Source organism: Salmo trutta, chromosome 30, assembly GCF_901001165.1.
Source record: "Salmo trutta chromosome 30, fSalTru1.1, whole genome shotgun sequence".
Lineage (NCBI taxonomy): Eukaryota > Metazoa > Chordata > Actinopteri > Salmoniformes > Salmonidae > Salmo > Salmo trutta.
The window spans coordinates 44860356-44885474 of record NC_042986.1 but is presented as its reverse complement, the minus strand read 5'-3'; the positions used below and the strand labels follow the sequence as shown (position 1 = coordinate 44885474).

The following is a 25119-nucleotide window of genomic DNA, read 5'->3' as shown; positions in this document are numbered from 1 at the left end:
GTGGATCGGCCAAGTACCCCCAGGGGTCCTAGTACCCCCAGTGGATAGGCCAAGTACCACCAGTGGATAGGCCAAGTACCCCCAGGGGTCCTAGTACCCCCAGTGGATAGGCCGAGTACCCCCAGTGGATAGGCCGAGTACCCCCAGGGGTCCGAGTACCCCCAGTGGATAGGCCGAGTACCCCCAGTGGATCGGCCAAGTACCCCCAGGGGTCCTAGTACCCTCAGTGGATAGGCCAAGTACCACCAGTGGATAGGCCAAGTACCCCCATGGGTCCTAGTACCCCCAGTGGATAGGCCGAGTACCCCCAGGGGTCCTAGTACCCCCAGTGGATAGGCCGAGTACCCCCAGTGGATAGGCCAAGTACCACCAGTGGATAGGCCGGGTACCCCCAGGGGTCCTAGTACCCCCAGTGGATAGGCCAAGTACCACCAGTGGATAGGCCAAGTACCCCCAGTGGATAGGCCAAGTACCCCCTGTGGATAGGCCAAGTACCCCCAGTGGATAGGCCAAGTACCCCCAGGGGTCCTAGTACCCCCAGTGGATAGGCCAAGTACCCCGAGTGTCCCAGTTCCCCTGGTTGGGAACCACTGATTTACAGAATAAACATTATATACTGCTCAAAAAAATAAAGGGAACACTTAAACAACACATCCTAGATCTGAATGAAAGAAATTATCTTATTAAATACTTTTTTCTTTACATAGTTGAATGTGCTGACAACAAAATCACACAAAAATAATCAATGGAAATCCAATTTATCAACCCATGGAGGTCTGGATTTGGAGTCACACTCAAAATTAAAGTGGAAAACCACACTACAGGCTGGTCCAACTTTGATGTAATGTCATTAAAACAAGTCAAAATGAGGCTCAGTAGTGTGTGTGGCCTCCACGTGCCTGTATGACCTCCCTACAACACCTGGGCATGCTCCTGATGAGGTGGCGGATGGTCTCCTGAGGGATCTCCTCCTAGACCTGGACTAAAGCATCCGCCAACTCCTGGACAGTCTGTGGTGCAACGTGGCGTTGGTGGATTGAGCGAGACATGATGTCCCAGATGTGCTCAATTGGATTCAGGTCTGGGGAACGGGCGGGCCAGTCCATAGCATCAATGCCTTCCACTTGCAGGAACTGCTGACACACTCCAGCCACATGAGGTCTAGCATTGTCTTGCATTAGGAGGAACCCAGGGCCAACCGCACCAGCATATGGTCTCACAAGGGGTCTGAGGATCTCATCTCGGTACCTAATGGCAGTCAGGCTACCTCTAGCGAGCACATGGAGGGCTGTGCGGCCCCCCAAAGAAATGCCACCCCACACCATGACTGACCCACCGCCAAACCGGTCATGCTGGAGGATGTTGCAGGCAGCAGAACGTTCTCCACGGCGTCTCCAGACTCTGTCACATCTGTCACATGCTCAGTGTGAACCTGCTTTCATCTGTGAAGAGCACAGGGCGCCAGTGGCGAATTTGCCAATCTTGGTGTTCTCTGGCAAATGCCAAACGTCCTGCACGGTGTTGGGCTGTAAGCACAACCCCCACCTGTGGACATCGGGCCCTCATACCACCCTCATGGAGTCTGTTTCTGACCGTTTGAGCAGACACATGCACATTTGTTGCCTGCTGGAGGTCATTTTGCAGGGCTCTGGCAGTGCTTCTCCTGCTCCTCCTTGCAAAAAGGCAGAGGTAGCGGTCCTGCTGCTGGGTTGTTGCCCTCCTACGGCCTCCTCCACGTCTCCTGATGTACTGGCCTGTCTCCTGGTAGCGCCTCCATGCTCTGGACACTACGCTGACAGACACAGCAAACCTTCTTGCCACAGCTCGCATTGATGTGCCATCCTGGATGAGCTGCACTACCTGAGCCACTTGTGTGGGTTGTTGACTCCGTCTCATGCTACCACTAGAGTGAAAGCACCGCCAGCATTCAAAAGTGACCAAAACATCAGCCAGGAAGCATAGGAACTGAGAAGTGATCTGTGCTCCCCACCTGCAGAACCACTCCTTTATTGGGGGTGTCTTGCTAATTGCCTATAATTTCCACCTGTTGTCTATTCCATTTGCACAACAGCATGTGAAATGTATTGTCAATCAGTGTTGCTTCCTAAGTGGACAGTTTGATTTCACAGAAGTGTGATTGACTTGGAGTTACATTGTGTTGTTTAAGTGTTCCCTTTATTTTTTTGAGCAGTGTATAACATGCACAATTAGAAGCATCAATCCATTCCATGTGTATAGCGCTTATACCAAAAAATTGTCACAGAGAAATCTTTACTAAATGTGGGGCCAGTAGGCCTTTACAGTCAGTTACTCACCACATTCTCCATCAATTGCATCACCCGGCTGCCAGGAAAAGCCCCCACCTCGGAGACAGTCGACCACGTCATTGTGGAGCTCCTGATCTGTGCAAAGTGTGTGCAATGCAATGGCAATGCATTTTGCAGGATATGCGGACTGTTCTCTGTGGTGCATGAGAACTTCAAACACATTCCGCCTTGGTGATGACTGTCTGTTCTACTACAAGAAGTAGGCTTCCGGTAAAATGTAAGTTATGAATCACAAATCCCCGTACATCTGAAATTCTTCAATGTCATCACTTATTTTGACTTAAATTTTGGTTGTCCAAAAACGCTACCATGTTTGCACTGCGTCTTTGTTGATGAATGCCCTGATCTCTGACCAGTTGTTTGGTGACACGATGCTTCGGGGTATTAACTGATTCAAATAGGTCAGAAAACGTATTTAACCGACTGTTTGCAAATAACGTAAATAATAGGAATTTGTTTAACCTGGATCATAAAAATAGTATGAATTTTGGCTGACCAAAGCCATGCTGGCACGCGAGAGAAATTAAATATCTGTGCACGCAGGTCCCAAGTGTGTGTGTTTGTGTCACTGTCCAATCAGAGACCCAAAGGGGGTGATCTGAGGCGGTTTGGTCTTTGATTCTCACGCATCAGCATGGGAAATCATCCAGGGAGAGTGGACACTATATGAACACAGCACCGCAGAAGTCGGTAAAAAAAGTGAGAAAAGTGAAGCTCATCTGTTACAAATTAAATGTGTATGGCCAAACAGAATAAACCACAGTAAATTAAATGTGTATGGCCTAACAGAATAAAACACAGAGTTAGAGAACATCCTACCAGTAAATTAAATTTGTATGGCCAAACATAATAAACCACAGTAAATTAAATGAGTATGGCCTAACAGAATAAAACACAGAGTTAGAGAACGTCCTACCAGTAAATTAAATTTGTATGGCCAAACATAATAAACCACAGTAAATTAAATGTGTATGGCCTAACAGAATAAAACACAGAGTTAGAGAACATCCTACCAGTAAATTAAATTTGTATGGCCAAACATAATAAACCACAGTAAATTAAATGTGTATGGCCTAACAGAATAAAACACAGAGTTAGAGAACGTCCTACCAGTAAATTAAATTTGTATGGCCAAACATAATAAACCACAGTAAATTAAATGTGTATGGCCTAACAGAATAAAGCACAGTAAATTGAATGTGTATGGCCTAACAATAAACCACAGTAAATTCAATGTGTATGGCCTAACAGAATAAAACACAGAGTTAAAGAACGTCCTACCAGTAAATTAAATGTGTATGGCCTAACAGAATAAAACACAGAGTTAAAGAACGTCCTACCAGTAAATTAAATGTGTATGGCCTAACAGAATAAACCACAGAGTTAGAGAACATCCTACCAGTAAATTAAATTTGTATGGCCAAACATAATAAACCACAGTAAATTAAATGTGTATGGCCTAACAGAATAAAACACAGAGTTAGAGAACATCCTACCAGTAAATTAAATTTGTATGGCCAAACATAATAAACCACAGTAAATTAAATGTGTATGGCCTAACAGAATAAAACACAGAGTTAGAGAACGTCCTACCAGTAAATTAAATTTGTATGGCCAAACATAATAAACCACAGTAAATTAAATGTGTATGGCCTAACAGAATAAAGCACAGTAAATTGAATGTGTATGGCCTAACAATAAACCACAGTAAATTCAATGTGTATGGCCTAACAGAATAAAACACAGAGTTAAAGAACGTCCTACCAGTAAATTAAATGTGTATGGCCTAACAGAATAAAACACAGAGTTAAAGAACGTCCTACCAGTAAATTAAATGTGTATGGCCTAACAGAATAAACCACAGAGTTAGAGAACGTCCTACCAGTAAATTAAATTTGTATGGCCAAACATAATAAACCACAGTAAATTAAATGTGTATGGCCTAACAGAATAAAACACAGAGTTAGAGAACATCCTACCAGTAAATTAAATTTGTATGGCCAAACATAATAAACCACAGTAAATTAAATGAGTATGGCCTAACAGAATAAAACACAGAGTTAGAGAACGTCCTACCAGTAAATTAAATTTGTATGGCCAAACATAATAAACCACAGTAAATTAAATGTGTATGGCCTAACAGAATAAAACACAGAGTTAGAGAACATCCTACCAGTAAATTAAATTTGTATGGCCAAACATAATAAACCACAGTAAATTAAATGTGTATGGCCTAACAGAATAAAACACAGAGTTAGAGAACGTCCTACCAGTAAATTAAATTTGTATGGCCAAACATAATAAACCACAGTAAATTAAATGTGTATGGCCTAACAGAATAAAGCACAGTAAATTGAATGTGTATGGCCTAACAATAAACCACAGTAAATTCAATGTGTATGGCCTAACAGAATAAAACACAGAGTTAAAGAACGTCCTACCAGTAAATTAAATGTGTATGGCCTAACAGAATAAAACACAGAGTTAAAGAACGTCCTACCAGTAAATTAAATGTGTATGGCCTAACAGAATAAACCACAGAGTTAGAGAACATCCTACCTGCTTTCCCAATCTGCACAGCCAGTTTGGTGAGTTTACCCTGTAGAACACTCTTCTCTTTCTTTGTTGTGTTGGGTCTCTTCTTCTCCTCCACCTCTCCTCCCTCTGCACTCTTCAGAGGCTGCATCTCCATGGCTACAGCCTCGTCCTGCTTCTTGGCTGGAGGACACACACAGGAGTTTCGAAGTAAGCCCAACCTGATCCCTGACCTTCAACCCCTGACCCTGTCTGTGATTGGTTACCTTTATTCTGGTTGTTCTCCACCGCCACTTCGGGCTGCTTCCCTGATAGAGATAATCAATCAATTAATTAATCAATCATTAAATCAATCAATGTTTGCTACAAATGAATGCAAATACTATGTAGTTGTTAACTCCATCTTACCTTTCTTCTTCTTGTCATCCTCCTCCTCCTCTTCCTCCTCCCCCTCTCCGGCCCCCAGCAGTGTAAAGATGATGCCGGTCTGAGAGTTGACCCCCACAGCTGTCACCAGCATCCTGCCCGAACCCTCCATCACATGTGTACCTATAGAGAGAAACACACACACAGACATTAAAAATGATATACAAACATGCAAAAAGAACAAACACATGTTCATATACCCACCCCCCAACACAAACACACCCATTAAGATGGCGTCGTACTGGATGATTCATACATGATAATACGACGGAGGACCTCTGATACTCCCTCCATTCTACTGGCTAATGTACATTCACTTCATAATAAGATGGAGTACCTCTGATCGTCCCTCCATTCTACTGGCAAATGTACAGTCACTGGATAATAAGATGGTTGACCTCTGATCGTCTCTCCATTCTGCTGACTAATGTACAGTCACTTCAAAATAAGATGGAGTACCTCTGATCGTCCCTCCATTCTACTGGCTAATGTACATTCAGTGACCCCGGTGATGCATTGCGTAGACCGCCCCACCCTCTGGAGAGCCCTGCGGTTGCGGACAGTGCAATTGCCGTACCAGGCGATGATACAGCCGGACAGGATGCTCTCAATGGTGTATCTGTAAAAGTTTGTGAGGGTCTTAAGGGCCAAGACACATTTCTTCAGCCTCCTAAGGTTGAAGAGGCCTTGTTGAGGCTTCTTCACCACAATGTCTGTGTGGGTGGACCATTTCAGATTGTCAATGATGTGTACCCTGAGGGAATTTTAAGCTTTAAAACCTTCTCCACTGCGGCCCCATCGATATAGATGGGGGGCATGCTCCCTCTGCTGTCTCCTGAAGTCCACGATCAGCCCTTTCCACTTTGTTGACGTTGAGGGAGAGGTTATTTTCCTGGCACCACTCTGCCAGGGCCCCTCATCTCCTCCCTGTAGGCTGACTTGTCGTTGTAGGAAATCAGGCCTACCACTGTTGTGTCATCTGCAAACTTGACGATTGAGTTGAGGATCAGTGTAGCGGAGGTGTTGTTGCCTACCTTCACCACCTGGGGGCAGCCTGTCATGAAGTCCAGGACCCAGTTGCACAGGACGGGTTTCAGACCCAAGACCCCCAGCTTAATGATGAGCTTGGAGGGTGTTATGGTGTTGAATGCTGAGCTGTAGTCAATGAACAGCATTCTCACATAGGTATTCCTCTTGTCCAGATGGGATAGGGCAGTGTGCAGTGCAATGGCGATTTCATCAGCTGTGGATCTATTGGGGTGCTATGCAAATTGCAGTGGGTCTAGGGTGGCCGGTAAGGTGGAGGTGATATGATCCTTAACTAGCCTCTCAAAGCACGAGCGATAGTCATTTAGATCAGGTACCTTTGCTTTCTTTGGTACAGGAACAATGGGGGACATCTTGAAGCAAGTGGGGACAGCAGAATGGGATAGGGAGAGATTGAATATCTCCGTAAACACTCCAGCCAGCTGGTCTGCACATGCTCTTCTGCGCATGCTGTGAGGCAAGGGATGCCGGCTGGGCAGGCTGGGCCGGCAGCCTTGCGAGGGTTAACATCTTACTTAAATGTCTTACTCATGTCGGACACGGGAGAACGAGAGGTCACAGTCCTCTGCCGCGGTGGTGGTACTGGGTTTTCCTTGAAGTGGGCAAAGAAGTTTAGCTTGTCTGATAGCAAGACATCTCGTGTCTGAGCCGTTGCATTGCAACTCCACTTTGTCTCTGTACTGACGTTTTGCCTGTTTGATTCCCTTACAGAAGGCATAACTGGACTGTTTCTATTCCAAGTCACCTTGCCGTGGTTAAGAGTGGTGGTTCGCGCTTTCAGTTTTTTCACAAATCTATCCACAGTTTTTGGTTTGGATTGGTTTTAATGGTCACGGTGGGATTGATATCCCCTATGCACTTCCTGATTAACTCGCCACGGTGTCAGTGTATACGACAATGTTATTCTCAGAGGCAACCTGGAACATATCCCAGTCCGCCTGATCAAAATAATCTTGAAGCATGGATTCGGATTGGTCAGACCAGCATTGAACAGTCCTTACCACGAGTACTTCCTGTTTGAGTTTCTGCCTATAGGAAGGGAGGACCAAAATGGAGGTGTGATCTGATTTGCTGAAGGGATGGCGGGGGAGGGCCTTGTAGCCGTCCTGGAATGGGGAGTAACAATGGTTGAGAGTATTTGATGCACGAGTAGCGCAGGTAATGTGTTGGTAAAACTTCGGCAGCATTTTCCTCAGATTTGCTTTATTGAAGTCCCCAGCTACAATAAATGCAGCCTCAGGATATACGGTTTCCCGTTTCCTTGAGAGCTGTTGTGGTATCGGCTTGAGGGGGAATATACACGGCTGTGACGATGACCAAAGAGAATTCTCTTGGGAGGTATTACAATACAATATAATTATAATATGGTCAAGCATTTGATTGTGAGGTATTCTAGGTCGGGTGAACTAAAGGACTTGTGTTTCTGTACATTATCACAATCACACCATGAGTACTTAATCATGAAACTTACACCTCCTCCTTTCTTTTTCCCAGAGAGTTCTTTATTCCTGTCTACGCAATGTACTGAGAACCCAGCTGGCTTTATGGATGGGGACAGTATATCTGGAGAGAGCCATGATTCCATGAAGCAGAATCTGTTACTGTACCTTATGTCTCTCTGGAAGGAGATCCTCGCTCTGAGCTCATCTACTTTATTGTCCAGGAACTGCACATTAGCGAGTAATATACTCGGAAGTGGTGGATGGTTTGCACGCCTCCTGAGTCAGACTTAAAGTTCACTCTGAATAACTATTTTCTGCCGGCGCGCGTCTTGGAGCAACCCCTGGTATAAGCGAAATCACCTTGGGGGGGGGGGGGGGGGGGGGTACGAACAAAGGATACAATTTAGGAAAGTCGCATTTCTCATCGAAATGCTGGTGAGTTACCGCTGCTCTGATATCCAAAAGGTATTTCCATCTGTAAGTAATAATGCAAAAAATAACTTTCTGGAAATAACACACACACACACACACACACACAAAGATACTGCAACGTTGCTTTGGAGCCAGGAACCAGGCGAGCATGTCTATTGGCGACATCTTGATACAGTCATGAAGGAGGCGCGACATCATCCCACTCAGGAGGTTGAAAAGGTTTGGCATGGGCCCTTAAATTCTCAATAAGTTCTACAGCTGTACAATTGACAGGATCTTGACTGGCTGCATCACTGCTTGGTATGGCAATAACACCGCCCTCGATAGCATGGCGCCACAGAGGGTGGTGCGGACAGCCCAGTACATCACTCGGGCCGAGCTTCCTGCCATCCAAGACCTCTATACCAGGCAGTGTGAAGAGAAATGATCTCCCTGCCATCCAGGACCTCTATACCAGGCAGTTTGAAAGGAAGGCCCTGTAATTGTCCAGCCATCAAAGCCAATGACTGTTCTCTCTGCTACCGCATGGCAAGCGGTACCATTGCATCTAGTCTGACACCAACAAGATCCTAAAAAGCTTATATCTGCCAAGACATAAGACTGCTAATAAGCTAACAAAATGGCTACACGGATTATCTGAGTTGACCTGAATGTTATTCTTGTTTTTGCACTGTCTCTATGCAGACTCACGGGACACTACACACTCACACACACACACTGTCACTCCAACACACACACAAACATTCACTCCATCATTTGCTCACTCACACATAATATGCACATGCATTTACAGTGCCTTGCAAAAGTATTCATCCCCCTTGTCGTTTTTCCTATTTTGTTGCGTTACAACCTGTAATTTAAATGTATTTTTATTTGGATTTAATGTAAAGGACATATACAAAATAGTCCAAATTGGTGAAGTGAAATGAAAAAAATTACTTGTTTAAAAATGTTAAAAACTATTTAAAACGGAAAAGTGGTGTGTGCATATGTATTCACCCCCTTTGCTATGAAGCCCCTAAATAAGATCTGGTGCAACCAATTACCTTCAGAAGTCACATAATTAGTTAAATAAAGTCCACCTGTGTGTAATCTAAGTGTCACATGATCTGTCACGTGAACTCAGTATATATACATCTGTTCTGAAAGGCCCCAGAGTCTAACACCACTAAGCAAGGGGCACCAACCAAGCAAGCGACACCATGAAGACCAAGGAGTTCTCCAAACCGGTCAGGGACAAAGATGTGGTGAAGTACAGATCATGGTTGGGTTATAAAAAAATATCTGAAATGTTGATCATCCCACAGAGCACCATTAAATCCATTATTAAAATATGGAAAGAATATGGCACCACAACAAACCTGCCAAGCGAGAGCCGCCCACCAAAACTCACGGACCAGGCAAGGAGGGCATAGAATCAGAGAGGCAACAAAGAGACCAAAGATAACCCTGAAGGAGCTGCAAAGCTCCACAGCGGACATTGGAGTATCTGTCCATAGGACCATTTTAAGCCGTACACTCCACAGAGCTGGGCTTTACGGAAGAGTGGCCAGAAAAAAAGCCATTGCTTAAAGAATAAAATAAGCAAACATTTTTAGTGTTTGCCAAAAGGCACGTGGGAGACTCTCCAAACATATGGAAGCTCTAGTCAGATGAGACTAAAATTAAGCTTTTTGGCCATCAAGGAAACGCTATGTCTGGCACAAACCCAACACCTCTCATCATCCCGAGAACACCATCCCCAGTGAAGCGTGGTGGCAGCATCATGCTGTGGGGATGTTTTTCATCGGCAGGGAATGGGAAACTGCTCAGAATTGAAGGAATGATGGATGCCGCTAAATACAGGGAAATTCTTGAGGGAAACCTGTTTGTCTTCCAGAGATTTAAGCTGGGATGGAGGTTCACCTTCCAGCAGGACAATGACCCTAAGCATACTGCTAAAGCAACACTCGAGTGGTTTATGGGGAAACATTTAAATGTCTTGGAATGGCCTAGTCAAAGTCCAGATCTCAATCCAATTGAGAATCTGTGGTATGACTTAAAGATTGCTGTACACCAGCAGAACCCATCCAACTTGAAGGAGCTGGAGCAGTTTTGCCTTGAAGAATGGGAAAAATCCCAGTGGCTAGATGTGCCAACCTTATAGGGACATACCCCAAGAGACTTGCAGCTATAATTGCTGCATAAGGTGGCCCTACAAAGTATTGACTTTTGGGGGGGGGGGGGGGGGGGGGGGGGTGAATAGTTATGCACGCTCAAGTTTCTGTTATTTTGTCTTATTTCTTGTTTGTTTCATTATAAAAAATAGTTTGCATCTTCAAAGTGGTAGGCATGTTTTCTAAATCAAATGATACAAACCCCCCAATAATCAATTTTAATTCCAGGTTGTAGGGCAACAAAATAGGAAAAATGCCAAGGGGGTGAATACTTTCGCAAGCCACTGCATACTGACTCCACAGACACACACACACACACACACACACACACACACACACACACACACACACACACACACACACACACACACACACACACACACACACACACCTGCTACTCTGTTTATTATATATCCTGTTGCCTTCCCCCTATACATATCTACCTCCATCACTCCAGTATCCCTGTCTCCTTACCCCTATACATATCTACCTCCATCACTCCAGTATCCCTGTCCCCTTCCCCCTATACATATCTACCTCCATCACTCCAGTATCCCTGCACATTGTTAATATGGTATTGGAACTGACTTTTAAAATATTTCCTGTATATAGTATGCTTAATGCATGGTGTATTTCATATCTCTTATTATTATTTCTTATGTGTTTTTTTGTTCTTCCTTGATATTTTTAGTATTACATTGCTATTTATTACTGCATTGTTGGGGTTAGAGCTAGCAAGAAAGGCATTTTACTGTACTTGTGCACGTGACATTAAAATGTTGAAATACACAGACACACCCACCAGAGAGCAGCATAGGGTCTTTGTCCACAGTCTTCCCAACGTGGTCTGATTCCCCAGTCAGAGAACTCTCATCTATCTTCAGGTCATTTCCCTGGATCAGGATACCATCCGCTGGCAACAGGTCCCCTATAGAAAGCATACAACACATACAGTACATAACGTTATACATATAGGTACAGATACAATATATACAGTATACAGTTGAAGTCGGAAGTTTACATACACTTAAGTTGGAGTCATTTAAAACTTGTTTTTCAACCACTCCACAAATTTCTTGTTAACAAACTATAGTTTTGTCAAGTCAGTTAGGACATCTACTTTCTGCATGACACAAGTCATTTTTCCAACAATTGCTTACAGACAGATTCTTTCACTTATAATTCACTATATCACAATTCCAGAAAATGATGTCATGGCTTTAGAAGCTTCTGATAGGCTAATTGACATAATTTGAGTCCATTGGAGGTGTACCTGTGGATGTATTTCAAGGCCTACCTTCAAACTCAGTGCCTCTTTGCTTGACATGATGGGAAAATCAAAAGAAATAAGCCAAGACCTCAGAATAAAAATTGTAGACATCCACAAGTCTGGTTCATCCTTGGGGGCAATTTCCAAATGCCTGAAGGTAACACGTTCATCTGTACAAACAATAGTACGCAAGTATAAACACCATGGGACCACGCAGCCGTCATACCGCTCAGGAAGGAGACGCGTTCTGTCTCCTAGAGATCAACATACTTTGGTGCGAAAAGTGCAAATCAATCCCAGAACAACAGCAAAGGACCTTGTGAAGATGCTGGAGGAAACAGGTACAAATGTATCTATATCCACAGTAAAATGAGTCCTATATCAACACAACCTGAAAGGCCGCTCAGCAAGGAAGAAGCCACTGCTCCAAAATGGCCATAAAAAAAGCCAGACTACGGTTTGCAACTGCACGTGGGGACAAAGATCGTACTTTTTGGAGAAATGTCCTCTGGTCTGATGAAACAAAAATAGACCTGTTTGGCCCTAATGACCATCGTTATGTTTGGAGGGAAAAGGTGGAGGCTTGCAAGCCGAAAAACACCATCCCAACCATGAAGCACGAGGGTGGCAGCATCATGTTGTGGGGGTGCTTTGCTGCAGGAGGTACTGGTGCACTTCACAAAATAGATCATCATGAGGTAGGACAATTATGTGGATATATTGAAGCAACATCTGAAGACATCAGTCAGGAAGTTAAAGCTTGGTCACAAATGGGTCTTCCAAATGTACAATGACCCCAAGCATACTTCCAAAGTTGTGGCAAAATGGCTTAAGGACAACAAAGTCAAGGTATTGGAGTGGCCGTCACAAAGCCCTGACCGCATCTATAGAACATTTGTGGGTAGAACTGAAGAAGTGTGTGCGAGCAAGGAGGCCTACAACCCTGACTAATTTACACCAGCTCTGTCAGGAGGAATGGGCCAAAATTCACCCAACTTATTGTGGGATGCTTGTGGAAGGCTACCTGAAACATTTGACCCAAGTTAAACATTTTAAAGGCAATGCTACCAAATACTAATCGAGTGTATGTAAACTTCTGACCAACTGGGAATGTGATGAAATAAATAAATCATTCTCTCAACTATTATTCTGACATTTCACATTCTTAAAATAAAGTGGTGATCCTAACTGACCTAAGACAGGTAATTTTTAATAGGATTAAATGTCAGGAATTGTGAAATACTGAGTTTAAATGTATTTGGCTAAGGTGTATGCAAACTTCCGACTTCAACTGTACTCCTATAGGTGCAATATACAGTATACATACATTATACTACTATTGTCCTGGTCACCTACAGTATTATCTACCTTCAGATCATTTTCCTGGTTACCTACAGTATTATCTAAACTCAGCCAAAAAAGAAACGTCCCTTTTTCAGGATCCTGTCGTTCAAAGATTATTCGTAAAAATCAAAATAACTTCACAGATCTTCATTGTAAAGGGTTTAAACACTGTTTCTCATGCTTTTTCAATGAACCATAAACAATTAATGAACATGAACCTGTGGAACGGTCGTTAAGACACTAACAGCTTACAGATGGTAGGCAATTAAGGTCACTGTCACGTCCTGACCAGTATAGGGGTTATTTGTTATTGTAGTTTGGTCAGGACGTGGCAGAGGGTAGTTGGTTTATGTGGTTCGGGGTGTGTGTGTCTATGTAGAGGGGTGTTTGATTTATGTATTCCGGGGTTTTTGGGCACTGTTTTATGTTAGTGTATTTCTATGTTCTGTCTAGTCTATTTCTATGTTTAGTTTATTGGGGTTGGACCTTCAATTGGAAGCAGCTGGTTATCGTTGCTTCTGATTGAAGGTCCTATAATTAGGAGTTTGTTTTCATGGGGTTTTTGTGGGAGATTGTGCTGGGTATAGCTTTGTTGCCTTACTGGCCTGTAATTCGTCGTTGTGTTTTTTTGTGTACGTGTTTGTTTTGGTTTACCTTCTTTGTCCTCAATAAAAAGAAGATGAGTGCACATATTCCTGCTGCGTTTTGGTCCACTTTACCCTACGACAATCGTGACAGTCACATTTATGAAAACTTAGGACACTAAAGAGGCCTTTCTACTGACTCTGAAAAACACCAAAAGAAAGATGCCCAGGGTCCCAGCTCATCTGCGTGAACGTGCCTTAGGCATGCTGCAAGGAGGCATGAGGACTGCAGATGTGGCTAGGGCAATAAATTGCAATGTCCGTACTGTGAAACACCTAAGATGGTGCTACAGGGAGACAGGACGGACAGCTGATCGTCTTCTCAGTGGCAGATCACGTGCAACAACACCTGCACAGGATCGGTACATCCGAACATCACACCTGCGGGACAGGTACAGGATGGCAACAACAACTGCCCGAGTTACACCAGGAACGCACAATCCCTCCATCAGGGCTCAGACTGTCCACAATAGGCTGAGAGAGGCTGGACTGAGGGCTTGTAGGCCTGTTGTAAGGCAGGTCCTCACCAGACATTACCGGCAACAACGTCGCCTATGGGCACAAACCCATCATTGTTGGACCAGACAGGACTGGCAAAAAGTGCTCTTCACTGACATGTCGCGGTTTTGTCTCACCGGGGGTGAGGGCCATTCCCTCCAGAAATGTCCGGGAACTTGCAGGTGCCTTGGTGGAAGAGTGGGGTAACATCTCACAGCAAGAACTGGCAAATCTGATGCAGTCCATGAGGAGGAGATGCACTGCAGTACTTAATGCAGCTGGTGGCCACACCAAATACTGACTGTTACTTTTGATTTTGACCCCCCCCCCTTTGTTCAGGGACACATTATTCAATTTCTGTTAGTCATTTGACTGTGGAACTTGTTCAGTTTATGTCTCAGTTGTTGAATCTTGTTATGTTCATACAAATATTTACATATGTTAAATTTGCTGAACATAAACGCAGTTGACAGTGAGAGGACGTTTCCTTTCTTGCTGAGTTTGTCCTGGCCTTCCCTGTAGCTCAGTTGGTAGAGCATGGTGTTTGCAACGCCAGGGTTGTGGGTTCGATTCCCATGGGGGGCCAGCCCAGAAAAAAAATGTATGAAATGTAAGTCGCTCTGGATAAGAGCGTCTGCTAAATGACTAAAATGTAAAATGTATCATTGTTAGTTGTGTTACATTGTGTGTCTGTCTTTATTGATTTGTCGAAGGCTTTTGACACCGTGGACCATGCTGTGTTAGTGCAAAGGTTAAAATGTTGTGGAATTACTGGTCATGATCTAGATTGTTTTATAAATTACCTATCAAATCGTACACAATGTGCAATGGCGGATGGTTGTTGTCACAACTTCCGCCGAAGTTGGTGCCTCTCCTTGTTCGGCGGTCGACGTCACCAGCTTTCTAGCCGCCACCGATCTACGTTTCTTTGTCCATTTGTTTTGTCTTGATTGTACACACCTGGTTTCCATTACATTATAATTTATTCCCTATTTAACCCTCTGGTTCCCACATGGTTTGGTGTGTGTTTGTTCATTGTAAAGTGGTCGCTCTTTTGTGTCGAGCTGGAATATTTTCCCTGTATGGAATTAGTTTGTGATTTATTCGAGTAAAGTACGTTTTTACACAGTTCTGTGTCCTGCGCCTGACTCCGTCCTACCCGCTGGACACTGACACTTGACAGTTGTAAATCTGAGTCCATAGAGGTGTGCTCAGGTGTTCCGCAAGGTTCTATTTTGGACCCACTGTTGTTCATTTTGTATATCAACAACATTGGGGATCTGATTGAAACAGCGGATGTTCATTATTATGCAGATGATACTGTTCTTTATTCAAGTGGTAGTAGTTTATCTTTAGCTTTTGAAAATGCCCAAAGAGCATTTAACATCATACAACAGAATCTGTATGATTTAAAGCTGGTTCTAAATTCGGATAAAACAAAATGCATGGTATTTTCAAATGCCAGGCATGTTACTAATCATGTCATTGCTACATTGGCTGGACATACTATAGAGCAACTTAAAGTGTATAAATATTTGGGTGTGTGGGTTGATGGTAAGCTGAGCTTCACTGTGCCTCTAGAGAACTTGATAAGGAAGCTCAAGCTGAAACTAGGATTTTATTACCGGCATAAGGCTTGTTTTTCTCTGGAGGCCAGGGAGGAGCTGGTACGATGTACATTACTGGCGGTTTTAGATTTTAGTGATGTTATATATATGCAGGCCTCAGCCACTACCCTGAGAGCACTTGATTCAGTGTATCATGCAGCCCTCAGGTTCATTACAAATCAGAAACGTCTAACACACCATTGTGATCTCTACAGCGCTGTTGGCTGGTCGCCATTGACATTGCGTAGGCTTAAACACTGGTATATACTGATTTAGAAGGCCAAATTGGCTAAAATGCCATTTTATCTCAGTTCAGTTTTAGTCCTGTGTAGCTCAGTTGGTAGAGCATGGTGTTTGCTATGCCAGGGTTGTGGGTTCGATTCCCACGGGGGACCAGTACGGAGAAAAAAATGTATGAAATGTATGCATTCACTACTGTAAGTCGCTCTGGATAAGAGTGTCTGCTAAAATGTAAATGTAAATAAATATCAATTACGGTCCCATTCTGATTCGCTTCTAACAGTATCCCCTAAAATTAGAACAGGTCATGGTAGAAATAGTTTTAGTTACTCAGCTCCGTGGTCCTGGAATTCTCTCCTGAACATTTTAAAATGTGATGATCTAGTTTCGTTGGTGGAGTTTAAACACGTCATCGATGTATATATTATAGAAGAGTGTAATTGTCTTTAGGACAGCTGTTTTTCAGTCAAGTCTTTCGTGTTTTTAACGTAAAATGTTTTTGTTGTATTGTATGTGTGTTTATAGTTGTGTTTAATGTTGTGTTAGTGTGTGTGTGTTTATAGTTGTGTTTAATGGTGTGTTAGTGTATGTGTGTTTATAGTTGTGTTTTATGTTGTGTTAGTGTATGTGTGTTTATAGTTGTGTTTAATGTTGTGTTAGTGTGTGTGTGTTTATAGTTGTGTTTAATGGTGTGTTAGTGTATGTGTGTTTATAGTTGTGTTTAATGTTGTGTTAGTGTATGTGTGTTTATAGTTGTGTTTAATGGTGTGTTAGTGTATGTGTGTTTATAGTTGTGTTTAATGTTGTGTTAGTGTGTGTGTGTTTATAGTTGTGTTTAATGGTGTGTTAGTGTGTGTGTGTTTATAGTTGTGTTTAATGTTGTGTTAGTGTGTGTGTGTTTATAGTTGTGTTTAATGGTGTGTTAGTGTATGTGTGTTTATAGTTGTGTTAGTGTTTGTAAGTTGTTTTGTCTGAAACGTTGTTCCCCTGCTGCTATTGGACCAGGTCTCTCTTGGAAAAGAGATGTTATCTCAATGAGGAAAACCTGTATAAATAAAGGTACAATTAAAAATAAAAATTGTCCTGGTTACCTACCGTATTTAACCTGAGCCATGTCCCCCACCACCATGTCAGCTACAGGTATCTGGATCACGTTTCCTTTCCGTACGACGGCGAAGCGCTGCTCCTGTTCTATCCTGCTCTGAAGCCCACGGAACTGTTTCTCTTTAGACCAATCATTGAAGGCCGTCACCAGGACCACACAGACGACGGACAGCAAGATGGCGGCGCCCTCAATCCACCCGGCTTCAGCCTCGCCCTCATCCTCTGCCCCTCCAGACACGTTACCGCACGCTGGGGAGAAACATACTGTTATCCATCTACAGGGCCTTCAGGAAGTATTCACACCCCTTGACTTTTTTTACCACACGCTGGGGAGAAACACACTGTTATCCATCTACAGTGCCTTCAGGAAGTATTCACACCCCTTGACTTTTTCCACATTTTGTTAGGTTACAGCCTAATTCCAAAATGACAAAGCAAAAATTGTTTTTTAGAAATGTTTGCAAATGTATTAAAGATATAAAAACAGAAATACATTATGTACATAAGTATTCATACTTTTTGCTATGAGACTCGAAATTGAGGTCAGGTGCATCCTGTTTCCATTGATCATCCTTGAGAGGTTTCTACAACTTGACTGGAGTCCACCAGTGGTAAATTCAATTGATTGGACATGATTTGGAAAGGCACACACCTGTCTATATAAGGTCCCACAGTAGAGTGGCAGGACGAAAGCCACTCCTCAGTAAAAGGCACATGACAGCCCGCTTGGAGTTTGCCAAAAGACACCAAAGACTCTCAGACCATGAGAAACAAGATTCTCTGCTCTGATAAAACAAAGATTGAACTCTTTGGCCTGAATGCCAAGCGTCACGTCTGGAGGAAACCTGGCACCATCCCTACGGTGAAGCATGGTGGTGGCAGCATCATGTGGTGGGGATGTTTTCAGTGGCAGTGACTGGGAGACTAGTCAGGATTGAGGCAAAGATGAACGGAGCAAAGTACAGAGAGATCGTTGATGAAGGACCTCAGACTGGGGCGAAGGTTCACCTTCCATCAGGACAACAACCCTAAGCACACAGCCAAGTCAACGCAGGAGTGGCTTCGGGACAAGTCTCCGAATGTCCTTGAGTGGCCCAGCCAGATCCCGGACTTGAACCCGATCAAACATCTCTGGTAAGACCTGAAAATAGCTGTGCAGCAACGCTCCCCATCCAAGCTGACAGAGAATGAGAGGATCTGCAGAGAAGAATGGGAGAACCTCCAAAAATACAGGTGTGCCAAACGTCATACCCAAGAAGACTCAAGGCTGTAATCGCTGCCAAAAAAAAACTGTTTTTGCTTTGTCATTATTGGGTACTGTGTGTAGATTGAAGAAAAAAAACAATTTAATCAATTTTAGTATACTCCAGCATCTTGGATTTGAGATCAAATGTTTAATTTGGCTCTTTACTCCAGTATTTTGGATTTGAGATCAAATGTTTAATTTGGCTCTTTACTCCAGTATTTTGGATTTGAGATCAAATGTTTAATTTGGCTCTTTACTCCAGTATTTTGGATTTGAGATCAAATGTTTAATTTGGCTCTTTACTCCAGCATTTTGGATTTGAGATCAAATGTTTTATATGAAGCAAGAGTACAGAAAGTCATCTTTAATTTTAATTTTCCTACATATCTGTTTTACCATTTAGAAATGAAAGCACTTTATGTGTCTAATCCCCCCATTGTCACGTCCTGACCATAGTAAGATGTTATTTTCTATGGTAGAGTAGGTCAGGGCGTGACAGGGGGGTTTTGTGTTTTTCTATGTTTTCTATTTCTATGGTCTTAGGTTCTAGTTTTTGTATTTCTATGTTGGCTTGTTTGGGCTGATCTCCAATTGGAGGCAGCTGGTCCTCGTTGTCTCTAATTGGAGATCATATTTAAGTAGGGGTTTTTCTTCCTAAGTTTTGTGGGTGATTTATTTTTGAGCAGTGTTTGTTCTCTGCATCACGGTTTGTTGTTTTTGTCTATTCAGTTATTTTGATGTATTGCATGAGTTTCACAGAGTAAATAAAATGTGGAACTACACACACTGCACTTTGGTCCGTTACTCCTTTCGACAGACGTGACACCCATTTGAAGGTGTCATACAGATGTAGGATCTTGTTGTAAGACACCTTTCCTGCAATGCAGTAAATTAAAAACGTGTATTTGAAGTGCAAAAAGGCTTCTGAAGTTTAACTTCCACTTTGAAATTTCAGACTTGATTTTTCCTTGTATCAACCTCTACAAAAATGTCCATTAATTATGATCCAGATACAAATTCACGTATCCTGTTCCTGCAGGATTATTTTCCTGTTATGGCAAACATTCTCAAAGTATTTGGACAAATTCACATATAATGTATTGAAGTAGTCAATTTTTGTATTTTGGTCCCATATTCATAGCACACAATGACTACATCAAACATTTTCTGTTATTTTTGTTTGTTTCTGATTATTTTGTTCCCAATAGATAGTAATGATAAATAATGTATTGTGTCATTTTGAAGTCACTTTAATTGCAAATAAGAATAGAATATCTTTCTAAACACTTCTACATTAATGTGAATGCTACCATTTATTACAGATAATCATGAATAACATCCACTGTTATTGGTAATAGTGAGAGGTTAGCATGTCTTGGGGGTATGATATAAAATGCTAACCTCCCCTGTTATTGTAATGGTGAGAGGTTAGCATGTCTTGGGGGTATGATATAAAATGCTAACCTCCCCTGTTATTGTAATGGTGAGAGGTTAGCATGTCTTGGGGTTATGATATAAAATGCTAACCTCCCCTGTTATTGTAATGGTGAGAGGTTAGCATGTCTTGGGGGTATGATATAAAATGCTAATCTCCCCTGTTATTGTAATGGTGAGAGGTTAGCATGTCTTGGGGGTATGATATAAAATGCTAATCTCCCCTGTTATTGTAATGGTGAGAGGTTAGCATGTCTTGGGGTTATGATATTTGTCCCTATTATTCGGGATTCATTCATGATTATCCATAATAATAGTAGCATTCACGTTAATGTAGGAGCCTTTTTAAAAATGTTATATTCGTATTTACCACATTGGCTCTATTTTAATAAACTTAATTAAATGGTCTTTGCGCTGCTGTCGCGTTATAGGTTTGGGGGTGTTCGTTAAATAGCCTGCAGCATTCAGTATTTGCTAAATATTTTGAACACGTTTGCAGTCCACATTGTTGTAATTGCATTGCTTCAATATGGAAGTACATTGTTAAATATAGGCTATAGCATAGGGGTCAGGCCTACTGTAAATTGCAGTCTGTGAACATGCCAAAAGTAGTCAATAAGCAACATTAAATTCAATAGGCTATTGAGAAGGTCCAAAAAGACACTGTATAATTCCAATGAAATTCTAATAAAAACTAAGCAACAAATGGTTTTAAATAGGCTAAATGTCTAAATACAGCTGCAGGCACCATAATTGCTCCCCGTGGGCATATAATACAAACAAGGCAACTTAGACTATGGATGGTTTTACACACATCCCAACTTTTTACAGGAGCTGGATAAAGATCCATTATACAGAGAAAGGGGTAATGTCCACTCACCGTTATAATGCTCGCAAATATAATGTTTTATAAACATCATCGAACCATCTTACAGATCGTATTTGCACTTCTCCAGAAATAGCAGACGAAATTGAATTGCATTCAAGCCACAGGGCCTTCCCTCTGAGCCACAGGGCCTTCCCGGTGGCTCAGTTGGTAGAGCATGGTGTTTGCAACACCAGGGTTGTGGGTTCGATTCCCACGGGGGACCAGTACAGGAAAAAAAAAAATAATGTATGTATGAAATGTATGCATTCACTACTGTAAGTCGCTCTGGATAAGAGCGTCTGCTAAATGACTAAAATGTAAATGTAGTATGTTCTCACCATAAACCCTTGGATGGTGAATCTTAATAACAACTTTGGATTTAAATCCAAATAAAATGAAAAAACAATCAATATTTCTAAATAGGATTGGGTCAGAAGCATGATATCATAAAACTCTTCTCTCGTTCCATGACACCCTGTGCACAGGTAGGCTTAAATGTAATTTACTAAGAACATTCACACGTCTTCACAAAACACTATATGCTCCTGTCAACTGTATCGTTGCCTATGTGCGACACAGATTCTCAAAGAAATATGACTGAATAGTTTGGAGCAGTGTTTTTGGTAATCGGACGAGGGGCGATCTTTGATAATGAGGATGGATTGCCTACTTGAACAAGCGAAATGCAGGTATGTGAATAATGAAAAAAAGCTAAATAAATCAAATTTAAAACCTCAAAAATATTTCAAAGCACTCTCAGTAGACCATTTAATAGGCCTTTATTCATAGGCAATTTGGCTAATGGCCAGGATAAAACGACGCAGCAACGCGATGTTGCTAAACCAGCCTTGATAAATGAGAGTGAAGGCTTTGCTTAAATTTAACTAAATACGAGATTCACCTGCACACCTGCTTCCGCTTTCAAAATCCACGCCATTATCAACTGTGTTACCGTTATTAAGACCTGCTTTTTGTGGGATTTAAAACGTCCCATTGGCGCTGCATGAAATTATCACTTTTCTGCTTGTTTTTAAGGACAAGCCTCAAATATTGCCATCCCTCACAGACAGGTACATTCCCGAACCTGGCGTTAGGGCTGGAAAATGCCAGTGCACCAGTTTTTACATTACATAATTGCAAACTAATGTGCGTTTAACACTTGCGCCTCCTTAGCGCCAGCCGAACATAGCACCATAAAAGTGACTCCAAAATGACACAATTCATTATTTACCACTCATTTCTATTGGATACAACACAATCCGAAACACAACCAAAATAAACTGTAAATGCATCCAACAAGTTTGTAGAGTCACAAGCTTGATGTAATCATTGGGTGGAATATGGGAACAAAAGATCAATACTTTAATTAATACACTATAAGTGAATCTGTCCAAATACTGATGACACCTTCAAATGGGGGGACTAGATACATGAAAATACCCTCAAATAAAAGGTGACATTCTGTACTGTCGCCTCATATGAAACATTTTTATCTCAAATCCAAAATGCTGGAGTATAGAGCGGTTTTAGCTTCACTGTCCAAAAAAAATACGGAGGGGAGTGTGTCTGTCTGTCAGCCAACCAGGCAGCCATCCAGACAGACATCGATCCCAGGTCGTACCCTCAGTGTCATCTCCTGGGGGTTGGTAGAAGGACAGGCCCAGGGAGATGATAGCCGCCACCTCCAGGATGATAAGAGTGACGTCCTGTAAAGCAATCAATCAATCAATCAATCAATCAATCAATCAATATATCAATCTATATATCAATATATCAATGAATATATATATCAATCAATCAATCTATATATCAATATATCAATGAATATATATATCAATCAATCAATCAATCAATCAATCAATCAATCAATATATCAATATATACATATATATATCAATCAATCTATATATCAATATATCAATGAATATATATATATATATATCAATCAATCAATCAATCATTCTATATATCAATATATCAATGAATATATATATCAATCAATCAATCAATCTATATATCAATATATCAATGAATATATATATCAATCAATCAATCTATATATCAATATATCAATGAATATATATATATATATATATATATCAATCAATCAATCTATATATCAATATATCAATGAATATATATATATATATATATCAATCAATCTATATATCAATGAATATATATATATATCAATCAATCAATATATCAATATATCAATATATATATATATATTAATCAATCTATATATCAATATATCAATGAATATATATATCAATCAATCAATCATTCTATATATCAATGAATATATATTTATCAATCAATCAATCTATATCAATATATCAATGAATATATATATCAATCAATCAATCTATATATCAATATATCAATGAATATATATATATATATATATCAATCAATCAATCTATATATCAATATATCAATGAATATATATATATATATATATATATATATATATATATATATCAATCAATCAATCAATCTATATACCAATCTACATGTAACTGCCATAATAAAGGAAACAAATAAAGGAATAAAGTAGCCACCAGCTTCGATGCACGTTGGCATTGATTCTACAAATGTGTAGAACTCTCTTGGAGGGATGCGAAACCATTCTTCCAGGAGAAATTCCATAATCTGGTCTTTTGTTAGTGGTGGTACTCCTCCAGAATCTCCCATAAGTGTTCAATTGGGTTGAGATCTGGTGACTGAGACGGCCATGGCATATGGGCTCCCGAGTTGCGCAGCGGTCTAAGGCACTGCATCTCAGTGCAAGAGGTGTCACTACAGTCCCTGGTTCGAATCCAGGCTGTATCACATCCGGTCGTGATTGGGAAGTCCATAGGGCGGCGCACAATTGACCCAACGTTGGCCGGGGTAGGCTGTCATTGTAAGTAATAATTTGTTCTTAACTTTCTTGCCTAGTTAAATAAAGGTTAGTTAAAGCTGCAATATGTAACTTTTTTTGGAGACCTAACCAAATTCACACAGAAATGTGAGTTATCTATGTGTCATTCTCATTGAAAGCAAGTCTAAAAAGCATTAGATCTGTTCTATGTGCGCTATTTCTATGCTTCCAGTTCTTAAGTTTTGTTTTTCTGTCTTTTACTTTCAGTTTTGTTCACCCTCTTCAAACAGCTTCAAACAACTGAAAATAAAATATTTTTGGTTATGGAAAATAATTTCACAGCGGTTTAGATGGTACAATGATTCTCTACACTCTGACTGCTTGTTTTGGCGAACTATTAGAATTAGGCGAACTATTAGAATTTGTGACCCGATTCAGGAAACTAGGCGTATGTCACAAGTCACGAATTCACAGGAGAGCCGTTTGAACGTAAAAAATGTTTTTTTAATCAGAAATACCTTCTCGATCATGTGAACTTTCATGTGCCTTAATGACAAACTTGTATGCCATCTGTAAATACTAATACAATTGTTAAATTACAAGTCTTGTTGGTTTAGGCACAGAAAAAGTAGGCTGCAACCTTCCTGCTAGCCTCGATTGGCTGAGATAATGAGTGGGCTGGACAAGCCGAGAGATGAGTTCGGATTGGTCTGCCATATAGAACGCTTCTGTTTATTTGAGCTCGTCAGTCTGTATTGATAATCCTGTCAAACTCTGCTTTTAAAAAAATGTATTCAGTAGTGAAGCTGCATAAGTGTTGCTCTCTACTTTCTGGAGGATCAAGTTTTGAAATCAGTGGAATTAGAGTCTGATAGCTAAAGAGATGGAGGAAACACCTGTCTCCGGATTACATCTTCAAATTAAGGGCATTGATGGTATGGCATTCCTGACAGGGAGATGTGTCTATCATGCATGATGATGTATACAGGTAAGATAGTCTTGCGTTAGCTAGCTACATTTTCAGATATTACATGTTTCTAATTTTGACAGAAAGTGGTTTCATTTCAAGCTAAAGTGTACTGTTAGCTAGCTAGCTAACGTTAGCTGGCTGGCTCGTTAGCTAACGTTACGTGACGTGTGTACAACACCCGTTGAATATGGCCGGTGTCAGTAAATGTCTTCAGAAAAGTGTCACGTAATTGTTGCCAGCAGAGCTGGTTAGGCTGTTTTCATGTTATCCTGAGGTAAACAAATCATCGGCCAAAGCGTCAAGTGTGCGCTCTGAACGCTCCGAGAGCGAAACGAGATGGGTGGGGCTAAAGCTTAAGAGGGTGTGAACGATGCTGAATGGGTGGAGACAAAGAAGAGCTCTCCAGTAGGTACCAACACATTCAAAGGTAATTTTGTCAAAAGCAGAATTACTTTCCCATTGTTCCTCAAATGCAGTGCATGATTTACCATTTTGTAGCTCAGAGTCTCTACTTTAATCCAATGTAAAAAACACAATTTCAAATGTTGCTACATAAGTCCCGAATCCAGGCGGTGAGTCACATTTTAGCAACCAGGAAATGGAGGAGCTGTTTCTGCATATTGCACCTTTAACATCTAACAATTCAGTCACCCTGCGGATGGG

At 41.5% G+C, this 25119-nt stretch overlaps 1 protein-coding gene across 1 annotated transcript in view; it reads right to left on the bottom strand.

Moving 5' to 3' along the window:
• Nucleotides 1–25119, bottom strand: part of LOC115168795 (plasma membrane calcium-transporting ATPase 3) — a 154777-nt gene that overhangs the window by 104803 nt on the left and 24855 nt on the right. Inside the window, exons 4-9 of the mRNA XM_029724351.1 lie at nucleotides 22242–22326; nucleotides 17064–17321; nucleotides 11168–11293; nucleotides 5271–5411; nucleotides 5129–5170; nucleotides 4887–5045 (exon numbers count right to left, since the gene is read on the bottom strand). Coding sequence (XP_029580211.1) covers nucleotides 4887–5045; nucleotides 5129–5170; nucleotides 5271–5411; nucleotides 11168–11293; nucleotides 17064–17321; nucleotides 22242–22326 — 811 coding nt within the window. The remainder of the gene's footprint in view (nucleotides 1–4886; nucleotides 5046–5128; nucleotides 5171–5270; nucleotides 5412–11167; nucleotides 11294–17063; nucleotides 17322–22241; nucleotides 22327–25119) is intronic.